At 42.0% G+C, this 14,318-nt stretch overlaps 1 protein-coding gene across 1 annotated transcript in view; it reads left to right on the top strand.

The window, feature by feature from the left end:
- Positions 1–2,701: 2,701 nt before the first annotated feature.
- The window catches only part of TCTEX1D2 (Tctex1 domain containing 2), a 21,837-nt gene continuing 10,220 nt past the window's right edge, over positions 2,702–14,318 (top strand). Inside the window, exons 1-3 of the mRNA XM_029939532.1 lie at positions 2,702–2,988; positions 6,183–6,316; positions 10,763–10,832. Of these exons, the coding sequence (XP_029795392.1) occupies positions 2,870–2,988; positions 6,183–6,316; positions 10,763–10,832 (323 nt within the window). The 5' untranslated portion in view covers positions 2,702–2,869. The remainder of the gene's footprint in view (positions 2,989–6,182; positions 6,317–10,762; positions 10,833–14,318) is intronic.

The raw sequence follows: 14,318 nt of genomic DNA, 5'->3' as shown, positions 1-14,318 counted from the left end.
ACTGGCTCTTTATAATAAGAGGATGGGATACCAAATCTCTCTCTCCACACAAGCACAGATGAAATGGCCATGTGAGGACACAGCCAGCAGGTGGCCATCTGTTAGCCAATGAGAGAGGCCTCAATAGAAACCAACCTTGTTGGTACCTTAATGTTGGACTTCAGGCCTCCAGAAAATAAATGTCTGTTGTTTGAGCCTCTCAGTCTGTAGTGCTTTATTACGGCAGCCTGAGCTGATTAATCCACCAGCGTTCTTTTTATTCGTGTTCGGTGCAGTTCAATAAGTGGTATCCACTGAGTATCCTCTGTGTGGCTGGCTCTGCTGTGCATACAGTGGATCCAAAAATGACCGAGACATGGTCCTTGACCTTGGACCTACTTTGTCCTTGAAGAGCTCATGGTCAGGTTAAGGGAACAAAACACATCCCCCAACACTTTAAACATCATATGCTAAGGGCCATGGCAGAGGTCACCAGGGCACAAAGAGAGCTCAGAGGAACAGCGAACCTCCAAAGACAGGGTCTATGAGAGATCAAGGGAGATTTCCACTGTGTGTGAGCTGATTCTTGAAACAGCCTAGCAAAGAGAGGAGAAAGGGATTTCTAAGCAGAGGAAACAGCACACTCCGAGGCATGGCGGGGAGACACAGGATAGAGTGTGCAGAGACCTGCGGAGCCACGGCTGCTTCTCACGTGGAACGACGAAAGCAGAGGAGCCCCCCTCACCTCAGGATCTTGGTCACGAGGTGGTACCGGGCAGTGAGCAGAGTCAGGAGTGGGATAAAGGAGATCCGAAGGGAAAGTCTGATGGGTAGGGAACAAGGTGAAGCAGGTAGAGGCAGCCTGGGAAGACGATGGGGACTGGCAAGAGAAGAGGTGGTGGACAGGTCCAGGGAATGAGTTGAGAACGCCAGGCTCTGGAGCCACTGAGTGGACAAATCCAGGGAGGGAGAATGTGGGCCAGGTGCTGCTGTCTCCCTTCCACAGTCCCCTGGCCCCTGGCTCTGTCCCAGTACTGTCCCAGGTCAGGGAGGAGCCACGGAAGCACCAGATGCCTCTAGAATACAGGATTGCCAGGGAGTAGAGGGAAAAGAATAGGAGAGGAAAACGGGGGGGGGGGGGCAAGGGAGAAGAGGGAGTTCTGTATTCATCCTACCGTGGGCTCCACAGCCCTCCATACCTGGCTGTCTGCCCTCTGGGGCATTCCACAGCACCCCTGCATCGCCTTCCTTCTCCCTACATCCCAGGACTACCTCACACTCAGAATGCGCTTTTCACCCTGGTTTTTCCTCCTCAAATGAAAGCCACATCTGGCTCCTGGCTTGGCTTCCAACCAGGTTTTGGGGAGGAGGGCATATGTTAATCTGTTCATCAGGACAGAGCTATATTTTGTTAAGAAAAGTTGCCTGTCGCTTGTCTTGTGAAAATGCCTTCTTGAACATCATTCTGGAACGAAGAGGACGTTGTCTTGTTTATGATCCTGCTCGGAGAAAAGGAGGCCCATCTTGGAAATAGGTTGGCTTCAGCTTTCTGTTATAGCCACTGGCACTGTATGTAGTAACAAGTAGTTTAGCCCATTGCTCCTTGGTTCACTCTTTAGAACAAGGCCTGGGTTTTATTCACTTTTGTACATCCAGCCCCTAGCACTGATGGAATAATAAAGTGTTTATTGAATTAAATCACACGCCTAATCTGGGTTTTTTTAGTTGGACAGGAGTAGGTAGGGTGAGAGAAATATAAATGAAATCATAAAAGGGGAGGAAAAGTCAGTGTATTAGGAGTATCGTTTCTTTCTTTTTAAAAAAAATGTTTAATGTTTATTTATTATTCTGATAGAGAGAGGGCGCGTGGGTGCCCAAGCCGGGAAGGGGCAGAGAGAGGGAAACACAGAATCTGAAGCGGGTTCCTGGCTCTGAGTGTCAGCCCAGAGTCTGATGCAGGGCTCAAACCCATGAACCGTGAGATCATGACCTTTTCTTAGTTTTTAAAGCTGGTAGAGGCCAAGATACTACAGTCTTCTAAAACAGGACCAGAAACTGGTGCTCTTAAGTGGGGAGTATACCTTAATGTCTGCTCCTTTCTGAATTTTGCAGGAAGAGTGGGCGTATGGGTGAGGCTGGAGGAACTGTGAGTTGGCAGTTATGGATTAGAGCAGGGCACTGCAAACTTTTTCTGTAAAGGGCCAGATAAAAGTTTAGACTTTAAGGGCCATATGGTTTCAGTTGCAACTGCTCATTTCTACCAATACAGCGCAAAAGCGGCCAAGCATGTGCAAGAGAGCATAGCTACGTTGCAACAGGACTTTACGGATACTGAAATTTTAAATTTACGTGTAGTTTTCACGTGTCATGAAACATTGTTTTGATTTTTTCCCATCATTTAAAAATATAAAACCGTTCATAAGTCGTGCAAAACGAAATGAAGGCTGGATTTGCCCACGGGCCACAGTGAGAAGGCCCTTTTTTAAATCAGGGCCCTGGTGCTCAATAGATTTATATCCTTGGACCTCTGTGGGCCTCAGCTTCCGCGCCAATGTCCTAAAATTGTAGCGCGGTTAATAAAAGCTGATGCGTTTCAAACCGCTTTGTGATCCCCACAGGGCTCAAACAGCCCAGCGCCAAACGTAGGATCACCCCAGCTCAGCCAGTTTCGGCCCAGCAGCGGGTGAGCAGTGCGCAGGCGCGGGGGCTGGCTGGGGGGAGGGGGGCGCCAAACCCACAGAGAAGGGAAGGCCTGTCTCCCTGCTGGGAGCACGCAGCCGCGTCACGTCGGGACCTAGGGCAGCACTGTTGCCCTGGCGACGGTTTCGCAGCCCAGAGCCGCAACCGGCCAGGTCTTCATCTCGACACACTGGGCCGAGAAGCCCTAGCCATGACCTCGACGACAGCTGCATCCCTCTCTATAGGCACGGCTGATGGGTTGCTTGAGACTGAGAAGAACGCAGGGGAGTCCGAGAATACCTATATTTTGAGGCCCCTTTTCCAGCAAAGGCGGGTAACGTACGGGTTGTGGTGGGGGCGACCTGTGAGACTACTGGGTCAGGCAGGCAGAGCTAGCCTGAAAGCCTCCACTTCGGTAAAGTGCGCCGGGGAGCGGCGGAGTGGGCGGGGCTGGATGGGGGGGGGGGCTGGCTGGCATGGGCAGAGGGGCGGGGCTGGAGAGGGAGAGGCGGGGCTGGGACAAGGATGGTGTTGGGTTGGATGCCGAGAGGAGCCGGCAGGGAAGTGGGGTGCTGATCCGGAGGGGCAGGTCCGGAGGGGCAAGGGCAAGCTGGGGAGGGAGCGGGCTGGGAGAGAGGAAGCTATTTTTCTTGAGCTTTCAGCTGCTACCAGCAGCTTAAGACCTGTCCTTCGGTTGCAGTGTTAGGGTGCTGGGAGCGCCTAAGGCTAGCGCAGTGGGAATGGTTGGCTCCAGGAGACCTGGGACGTGGGCCAAGAGATGAATGGATTAGAGAGAAGAGCAGTAAAGAAGCGCATTGCATAGAATGCCATTCAGCCGCACACGTATGCACACAGTATGCCATTCAGCCACACGCATACTGTGCCAGAATACGCTTACTCTTTGCAGGGTATGGGACCTGTATGTATATAAAGCCTTACCCAGGTAGTATTTGGATGTTCTAGGCCCACCACTGTGATTCTTTACCAGAATTAAGGTACATAGTCTAGTGCAGGGGACAGTCCGCTAGGGCTGTAGACTCCATCACTTCATTTTCACAAGACAAAAAAATATAATATACATATATATGTATATATTTGTGTATATATATATATATATATATATATATATATATATATATATATGAAGCCCCTCTGCTGCTTGCAACCAGATTGCTGAATCAAATGCTTGGCAAATACTGGAAGCCAGAAACTTTGGTTATAATGTGATAAAAAAAAGTTTATGCAGCATTTTTCGGGTGGGTAGAATGGACATATAAAAAAGTATGTTCAGTTATTTTGGTAAAAGTTTCTAAATGCATAGATTGACGTTTGCCTGCATTTCTGCTGTAAAACAGAACAAAAGCAGGACAAGATTAACAAATATATATTGTGTGGGAATAATCCTATGAGATCCTATGAGATTATTTGTGACTTGTTTCAACAAAACTTTTAACATTCACTGAGAATGAAAAGGAGAAGAACTAGATATGGTGTGTTTTTTAATAGGAAGACCCAGTTTTGAACAGATCAAATCCTGGAAAATTTGTTGGTGATTCTAAAGTTCATCTATGAGAATAACCAGGCAAGAGAGCAAAGAAAATACTGTTAAAGATAAAGGGCCACTAATACTACCAAATATTCTACCACAATATAAGCCCCAAACCTGAAGCATTCTGGTCAGTTGGCACACAATAGGCAAATAAATCAATGGATAGAATATATAGCCCAGAAAATGAACCTAGTGTTGTAATTTATGACAAATGCACAAAAATGCTAATGATATTGTTAGGGTGGTGAAATTAGGGGAGGTTTTTTTTTCCTGTTTTCATTTATTCCATAACCCATTCCTTCAAAAAGTATTTATTTTCTACTACATGCAGGGTGCCATTCTGAGAAATGGGGATGTAACAGTGAACAAAGCAGATAGAAATCCCTCCCTCATGGAGCTAATGGGTAGCTTCTAGCTGGGGAGAAGGACAGCAAACAAAATAAACATGGAAGTGAACTGTATAGTGAATGAGATAGTAATCAGTACTGGGAAGTGAGATATAAAGTGATGTGGTAGGAGGGCTATTTGAAGTTTTAGAGAAGGTGGCTAGAGAAAGTGACTTTTGAAAAAAGACTTGAGGGGCGCCTGGGTGGCTCAGTTGGTTAAGCCTCTGACTTCAGCTCAGGTCAGATCTCACGTTTGTGGGTTCAAGCCCCGTGTCGGGCTCTGTGCTGACAGCTAGCTCAGAGCCTGGAGCCTGCTTCAGATTCTGTGTCTCCCTCTCTCTCTGCTCCTCCCCCTCTCATGCTCTGTCTCTCTCTGTATCAAAAATAAATAAAACATTAAAAAAAAAGACTTGAAGGAAGTGAGGGAGGTGGCTATGCATATAGAATGAGACTTGGACTTCAGCAGCAAGTGCAGAAGCACTAAGTTGGCATGCCTGGAGTGATCAAAGAACAGAGGGAAGGCCAGTGTGGCCTGAGTGGAGAGAACTAGTGGGAAGGGTGGTAGAAAGCAAGGTCAGAGAGTTTGGTAGGGTAGATCATATGGGACTATGCAAGTCATAGTTAGGATGCTGCTTTTACTCTGAGTGAGGTGGGATATATTTGGTGGGGGGTATTTTGAATACAGGAGTGCCATGATCTGACATATATTTTAAAAGGACCAGTCTAGTTGCTACGTTGAGAACAGAATCTGGGAGCAAAGGCAGAGACAGAGAGACTTGTTAGGAGCCATTGTAATACAGACAGCAGGTAAGGGTAGCTTGGACCAAGCTGGCAGCAGTGGATGGTGAGCACAGGGATTGAATTTCAGATTATTTTGAAGGTAGAACTGCTTCAGATTTGCTTATGATTTAAGCAAGATTTGCTTATGAACCAGGATGTGTTTTGTGAGGGAGAAAGACAGCAAGACTAACATCAAGGTTTTTGGCCTGAGCAAATGGAAGAATGGAGTTACCCTTGATCGATACAATTCTGGGGAGGGGAGATGGTCAGAAGCTTAATGTTGGGGGCACCTGGGAGGCTCAATCGGTTGAGTGTCTTCCTTCGGCTCTCAAGTTCTGATTTCACAGTTTGTGAGTTCCAGCTCTACATCGGGCCCTGTGCTGACAGCTCAGAGCCTGGAGCCTACTTCGGATTCTGTGTCTCCTTCCCTCTCTGCTCCTGCCTGGCTCATTCTCTCTCTTTCTCTCTCTCTCTCCTTCTCTCTCTCTCTCTATCTCAAAAATAAATAAACATTAAATAATTTTTTTTAAAGCTCAATGTTGGATGTATTAAATTTGAGTTGTCTAATAGACATCCAGATGGAATATATGTTGGACTATGTGATCTGCAGTTCAGGGGAAAGGTCCAGGCTGGAGGTATAAATCAGGAATATGACTTGTTCTCTTAATTTGTTTATATCACATTTATAATAAAACATGAAAATGAAAGATTAAATTGTTCTAGTGACAAAGAGCTGGGGGCAGTTGGACTGTGAAGGTAAATTGGAGTTTTGGAGTTACCAATTAGATGTTTCAAACTGTTTCATTTAGGTTCAGACCCTCCGTGGTTAAAGACTGTATCCATGCTGTGCTTAAGGAGGAACTGGCCAATGCTGAATACTCCCCAGAAGAAATGCCTCAGGTCACAAAGCGTTTATCAGAAACCATTAAAGATAAATTGAAAGGTAATTGTGATGATAATTGGAAATGGTATGCTCCCTTCAAACATTCAATTTTATGTGTTTCCTTCCCCATCTTTAAACAAGGGACACAAGCTGTGTGTTCTTTTAAACGCAAGGTTCTCTTCAGTGTCTAGTCTTCTCAATTATTTGGTAACTTTTACTCTTGTGGGTTTTTGCAGATAGTGGGAAGTTGTAAAGATGTGAAATCAAACATTGTATGAAAAGCACTATCTGGGAAATTCCAGTATGGGAAAGAACCACAAGTTACAAGGGCTCCTTTCTCCCCTTCATTCTTGATTGTTTTTCTCACCAACATATCAGTTCCTTAGCCAGACATTCATACCCTCGCAGTCTGACCTCAGCCCATCTCGCCAGCTGAGCCTTTAACTAGTTGCCCTGATCAACTCTCCACTCCTGCTAAACTCCACGTACTCCACCTTGTGCTTTTCCTTCCTGTTCTCTTGGTCTCTGTCTCTGTTTTTGTGAATAATGTTACACCATCTGAAAAGTCCTTTCTGTCTTCCTTTTTAAAAATATAACAGTTTTTGGAGGGAAGAAAATATCCATTTAACAGTAATATATTTTCATTGTACTAACCGAGACAATCTAGAAAAATACATATACGTTTTAAAAAATTATATAAAATTCCATTACCCAAAGGTAGTTACTATTTAATATCTTAGTGCATTTTCTTCTTTTTCTCAATTTGTTTCAGTTTTTAGAAATGAAAAAAAATACATAAAAGTGCAAAGAAGAAAATAGCAATTCTGTGAATTTCTATCACCCAGAATTAACTACTGTTTGTATATTAGCATTTTTATTTTCACTTTTTAAAAACAGTTTTATTTATTTATTTTAAGAGAGAGAGGGAGAGCTAGTGAGCATGTGTGAATGAGTGGGGCAGGGGCAGAGAGAGAGACCGAGGCACAGAATCCCAAGCAGGCTCTGCGCTAACAGCACACATCCCGACTCAGGGCTCAAACCCATGACCGTAAGATAATGACCTGAGCTGAAATCAAGAGTCAGATTCTTAACTGACTGAACCACCCAGACACCCTTCACTTTTTAGAAAAGTTATTTATTTATTCATTCAAGTAATCTCTGTTCCCAACATGGAACCTGAACTCATGACCTCAAAATCAAGAGTTCATGCTATGCTGACTAAGCCAGCCAGGTGCCCCTTTATTTTCATTTTTTAATAAAAATTGACTATTAAAATGATTGTAAAAAAAAAAGATACATGGCCATTATAAATAAATTTAAATGTGTACAAAAATACATAAAAGTAGAAAATCATCCCAAATGTCACCACCACATTAAATATCAATATTTAATGATAATCATTAATATCAGGTGAACATTTCAGACCTCTTTTCTGTGTATATATACAGATAAATAAATACTTTAATAACAATAGGACACCCTAGAGTTATTTCACTAGTGGTATAGCATTCATTCTCTTTCTTTTTTTGCATTCATTCTATATTTTAATGAAATGATTGCTCACTATTTCGTCCCTTTATCATGCCATTTCCATTGCTGAGTTCTTTATGTTGGTTCAGTTCTTACCTGATGAGATTTTGTTGTAAGTTTTTTTAGGAAGGGCTCAGACATGCTACATTCTCTGGGTTCTTTCATATCTGAGGATGTCTGCCTTTTGCCTAAACCAGAATAGTTTTTGGATGAATATAATATTTTGAGGTAATAACTTATTTTCTTGAGAATCTTGTAGACTTTTTTGCATTGTCTTCTGGCATTGAATATTACTGAAGAGAAATCTAAGGCCACCTGATGTCCTCTGCTGAAAGAATCGCATCTGTAACCTTGATGCTCAGTAGCTTTTTTAGAATATGGCTTGGTAGTGAAAATTTTATAGCTTTCAATCTGCAGATTTGCTTTTTCGATGTCAGGATAATTTTCTTCTATCTCTAAAAACACTTGTTGTTGCATTGATTAGATTATCGTCTTTAGGAAAACAAATACTGATATATAGAATCTTCTTTATCTTCCATATCTATTAGCTTTTCTGTGCCATACTTTGCTACCTTTCCTTTGATATTTACTTGTGATTATCTTAAGCCAGTTATTCAGTTTTCATTTTATCTGTTCTGTCCTTTGCCATTTTTAATTTATTAGGTCTGCACTGATAGTGTGTATGCATTCAGTTTATTTCTTCAGGCTGTGATCTTCCTTTTCATCTTTCTGCTATTTGTAATATGAGTTCTTATTTTGTTGAATTTATGAGCTAATTATGTTCTGAATCATTTGTGAAGAATTTCTCTTTGTTGCTTGGCTTATAATATCCCCTAAGTTGATGAGTTTTGTTTTTGTTTTTGTCTTTATTTTTTCTCAAATTTTAAAAAATGTTTATTCTTGAGAGATAGAGAGAGAGACAGAGAACAAGTAGGGGAGGGGCAGTGAGAGACACAGAATCAGAAGCAGGCTCCAGCTCTGAGCTGTCAGCACAGAGCCCAACGTAGGGCTTGAACTCACAGACCACGAGATCATGACCTGAGCTGAAGTCAGACAACTATCTGACTGAGTCACCCAGGTGTCCCTGTTTTTGTCTTTTAAATAGTGTGTTTGTTTCTTTCTTGTTATTCTTTTGTTTTTGCTGCTGCATCATTGCATATTGCCAGTTGGCTTCTTTCCATTTTACTCTGATGTGGTATGGTTTTTAGATCTTTTCATTTGCTCTTTTCATAATTGCTTAGACATAGTGTGGGTGATTTCTTTTGTACACCCCAGTATATCTGAGATTATTTTATTTTTCCCTCAGAGCTATGATTTAAGGACTGTATGTATAATATCCTAGCTGCATGGGGATCAGAAAAGGCAGCGGAGAAATGGGAAGAGAAAAGTGGAAGCTCTGTGGAACTGTGTGCAGTGTTTTGGGCTCTGTCTCCTGAGATTTTGTTAGTGTCCTGAATTAGGCTTCATATTTCACATGGGAGGAGACCTGTGGTTTCAGATTGTTTGCCTAATTTACTATATAATCCTGGAGATTTTGCTTTCATCAAAATTGGCTCTGTTTCAACTTTGCCCATTTCCTTTCCTTTTTTCCCCCAACTGTTTCCACTAGTCTTTGGCTAGAAAAGGGGAGGAGATAAAGATGCCCATTCAATTTTCTTCTCTCCAGATCTGATGGTAGTGAGAATTTTTAGGATTTTGCTGCTTTAGCAGTATAGTTTTGGGGGGAAGCAGCAGAGTTGTGCTAGGCCACACCATTATACCTCAGAATCTTATTACAGTGGTATTTTCTTTTCTCCCTTACTGAACAGCTTATACTTTTCTAAATATCCCATACTCTGTGCCTTTGCACATGCTATTTTCTCTCCATAAAATGGAGAGACATTGTCTGCCTGGTAACTTCCTACTTGTCTTTCAAGACTCAGCTTGTGTATCTCATCCTCCAAGAAGTCTTTTCTGGTCATCCTTTCCTCACTGTCCAGGCAAAGGAAAGAGCTGCCAGCCCTGTGCTCCTAGAAGGCATGCCACTCTGGGGATTATTAATACATTGCATTTTCATTTTATTCTTCATACCTACCTTTCCAACTACTGTGAGTTGTTTAAGGCAAGAGGAATGTCCTATTTATGTCTGTGTTTTGAGGACCTACCAGCACCTGCCCTACAGTAGGAGAGAAAAGAAGGAAGCTGCGGTCTATTGAGTATTGAGAAAGTAGTATGTATCAGTAGTACTGTTCTAGATGTTTTACATATTGTGAAAATTGATAAAGCAAAACCTCACTAAAATGTTGGTGTTGGGAGGCCAGAAGGGGGAGCTCTAATACCATACCGTTCCTTATCAGCCCAACAGGAAGAAGTCTATACTTACCCCGGCAGGAGAAAGATTTTCCGCTTGTCTAGCAACAGAACAGCCAGTGGGAGAGTGTCAAAATTCAGGCAATGAAAAGCCACTACACTTCCAACTCCCAGTTTACTCCAGTGAACCTTTTGTTTGTAACAGCCCTCCCAAAATCCTTTTTCCCTCTACAACAAAACTGACTTCTTTGTTCTCTGGACTTGCAAATGGTTTTGCTGTAGCTTTCATGTCCTGAATTGTGATTCTCTGCCCTTCCCGAATAAACTAATTTTTTGCTGGTAAAATAACTGAAAGTTTTATTTTTAAGGTCAACATGATATATCTCATCTCATCTCACAGTGTCCCTCGGGTTAGGTAATAATATTTTTCATTTAACAGATTTGGAAGACATTAACCAAGAAGGTCAATTACTTGTCTAAGTTTACACACTTGGTAAGCTGACTTACTCACCAGGTAAAATTTGTCCTCTAGTCTCTCTGACTCCCAGGCTTCTCGACCTACTCAGTCAGAGCTTGTAGACTGAGGGCCTATGTCCATTTCCTGGCAGATATACCTTCATATTTATTACTTTTATCACTTTTACTTACACTTTTACTTATAGGTAATCTTCTTATTTTTTTTCCTAGAAATGGGATTTGACCGATATAAAATGGTGGTGCAAGTAGTGATTGGAGAACAAAGAGGTGAAGGAGTATTGTGAGTAGTTGGTTTTTCTTTCTTGTTTTTATTCTTAAATGTTTCCTATTAGGTATTCATCCTCCTGACAATTCAGAAAGACTGTGTCTTTGTAAGAGTGAGAGGAAAAGACGGCATAACAAAATGCAGCTGTGAACCAAAAAGATCTGGGTCCTGAACAGTGAGGTTGAGAAGTCTGGGTGAGCTCTGTGAGGTAACTCACTTTCTGTTGTATCCATAGGGTTTATCTATATATGCTTCTAAAGAGAGAACGGGAATATTTATATATGTTTCTTCCTAAATTCCTTTTTGTCTGGTTTTTTCATTCTCCTAAATTAATTTCTTTTTAAAATTTTTTTTAATGTTTTATTTATTTTTGATACAGAGAGAGACAGAGCATGAGAGGGGGAGGGTCAGAGAGGGAGGGAGACACAGAACCGGAAGCAGGCTCCAGGCTCTGAGCTAGCTGTCAGCACAGAGCCTGACACGGGGCCCGAACCCACGAACGTGAGATCTGACCTAAGCTGAAGCCAGAGGCTTAACTGACTGAGCCACCCAGGCGCCCCTAAATTAATTTCTTTAAAATGGTCTGAGACCTCTTTATTAGCATATCTGGTAACCTTTTCTTACCTCTTATTCTTGGCCCGGGCTTCTGTGTCTTAAAATTCCCTCTGTTTTGTGTGTGTGTGTTTGTTTTGTTTTTTATTTTTGGCCCCAATGCCACTTATCTCACTTGTTTCTCTTCTGTTTAGCTAACTGACGATTGTCTTTCCTTTCCTGGTTCCTTTCTCTCCTCATTGCCAGCTGTGAACTTCCTTCAAGACTCAGTTCTCGTTCTCAGGCTCTTCTCAGCGCTTTCTGAATGAACGCATTCATTCTCGTGACCTCAAACTGTCGTTCGTGTGCTGGTGAATTCAGAATCTGGGTTTCCTGTCTTTTCCTGTGCCCACGTGTTAATCTCATTTTCCCTTGGCAAACAGTGCTTAGTACAGTATTTATAAGAAATTATTAAAATATTTGTTAAAGGAATTTTAAAAATACCTTGTAGATATTAAGAGTGAGAATTTTTACTATAGAATGTTGGATTTGGAAGGGACTGTGGATATTTTCTAGCATCTACTCCCCTTAATTTAAGATGATACTTATGAGGATCACTATATTTTGCCCAGAATTATTCATCTGGCTGGCATCAGATGAACTAACAAAGCCTACCCTTCTGACTCTTGGCTCAGTGCTCTTCACCATGGTGCCCTCTCCCGTTTGGTCAAAAGGCTTCAGGAGAATTTCTCACCTAAAAGAATAATGAAATACTTTAAAACTTTATCACCCAGCATTCAACATGTTCAAATACAGTTGTAAATTTCTTCTCCCTTCTTCTCCGTCAGTCAACCTGCCATCTTAATTTCTCGGCCTTTCACAGTATTACCAAGGTTCTTTTGACTCTGGCTTAAAACCTCAGAGTCCTCTTTTTTCTGGTGTAGCCATTACTCTCTCCCACTGTACGCACTGTAATCTGGAGGCCAGGCTTACTTTGCAGCCCCTTATCAGCATTTCCAGACTCTAGTCTCTCTCCTCTACATTTCCTTTTGCATACTAGAACAGTCTTTCAGAGGTACACCTCATTTTTTTTCTATGAACTCTTTAGAGTTTATTTTAAACTCTGTCAGGTATAAACTCCTTAAATGGGTTGTAATTCACTTTGTTAAATGTGATGAGGCCAAATTCTAAAGCAGAGCATTCAAGGCCTCCCCCCTCCTTTTTAAAAACTTTTATCATCTAAAATTTCAAGCATATGCAGAAGTACAGGGACTAAGGAACTCCTATTTTTCTGTTACTTCGCTTCAAAGTTTATCAGCTGATACAGATACTGTTCTATTTATCCCTCTGCCCTCTGTCCCTGTCCCACCAGATTATTTCAAAGCAAATTCCACTTATCATATCTTTCATTTGTAAATACAACAGTATACAATATCTCTAAAACTTAAGGACCCTTTTTATTTTATTTATTTTTTAAAAATATGTATTTATTTTTAGAGAGAGAGAGAGAGAGAGAGTGTGGGATGGGCAGAGAGAGGTGGGGGGGAGAGAGAGAGAGAGATTGAGAGAGAGACAGAGAGAGAGAGAGAATCCCAACTAGACTCTGCACTGTCAGCACAGAGCCCGATGCAGGGCTTGAACCCATGAACTATGAGATCATGACTTGAGCCAAAATCAAGAGTCAGATGCTAAAAGGACCTTTTTAACATAATAAAATATCACATCTAAAATATTGTCAGTCCTGAATATTATAAGATATTCAGTTAGTGTTCACATATCCCCAGTTGTCTCATATATAGTTGACTCTTGTGCACCGTGTGGGGCTTAGGGACCCCAAGCCCTGCACAGTTAAAAATAACTTTTTGTATATGCATATAACTTTTCCCCAGTGCTTAACTACTAATAGCCTACTGTTGATTGGGAGCCTTACTGATAACATAAGTAGTTGAAGAACATGTTTTATATAGGTATTATATACTGCTTTCTTACAATAAAGTAAGCTGGAGAAAAGAAAATGTTACTAAGAAAATCATAAGGGAGAGAAAATACATTTACAGAACTGTACTGTACTTATTGAAAAAACACATGCACACATAAGTGGACCTGTGCAGTTCAACCCAGGTTGTTCAAGGGTCACTGAATACGTGTATGAATATGTATTTAAGTGTATGTATTTATGTATTTATATATGTTTTACAATTTGTTCAGATATGGATTCAGATAAAGTTCACACATTGCATTTGTTGATACATCTCTCTCTTGTTTTAATGTTTATTTTTGAGAGAGAGGAGGGGAGACAGAGTGTGAGGAGGGGAGGGTAGAAACAAAGGAGACACAGAATCCAAAGCAGGCTCTAGGCTCTGAGATGTCAGCACAGAGCCTGACATGGGGCTTGAACTCATGGACTGCAAGATCATGACCTGAGCCAAAGTCAGAAGCTTAACTGACTGAGCCACCCAAGCTCCCCAAAACCCACCAAATTTGAATAAAGGCTTCATCCAGTGAATTTGGATACAATTAAAGTTGGCTTGAACTATTTCTTTGGGGGAGAGGATGCCACACTTCTACTCAATTAAGAGACATATTTTTACAGCCTTGAGATCTTTTATTTTATTTTATGTTTTACATTTCTCATGCCATGAATTTATAGGGAATGGGTTCCAGCAGCTCAGGCTCCTTTCCATTGCTTCTCCCAGTGTAGTTCCCTGGGTGGAGCAGGCTGGCCCTTCAGTTGAACCCAACGACCTTGCTCCTTGGCTTCTTTCTTTTCTGATCATTCTCCTTCCCACGCTTCAGGAAGCTCTCTCGGCTCTTGGAGGGCTTGATGTACTCAGTACGGACACGAATTCTCTCAGCAAGAATCTTGCAATTGTTTGCTGACGACAGCGCCAACCGCACGCTGGGGTGCACTGTAGACTCTTCCAGCTTTGCCGCGGCAACGTTTGTGGGCTGGTCCCCTGATGTACATCC

The sequence above is a fragment of the Suricata suricatta genome, chromosome 5 (assembly GCF_006229205.1).
Source record: "Suricata suricatta isolate VVHF042 chromosome 5, meerkat_22Aug2017_6uvM2_HiC, whole genome shotgun sequence".
In the NCBI taxonomy this organism is placed as follows: domain Eukaryota; kingdom Metazoa; phylum Chordata; class Mammalia; order Carnivora; family Herpestidae; genus Suricata; species Suricata suricatta.
Note: the sequence above shows the minus strand (reverse complement) of the source record. Positions and strands in the feature narration are given on the sequence as shown.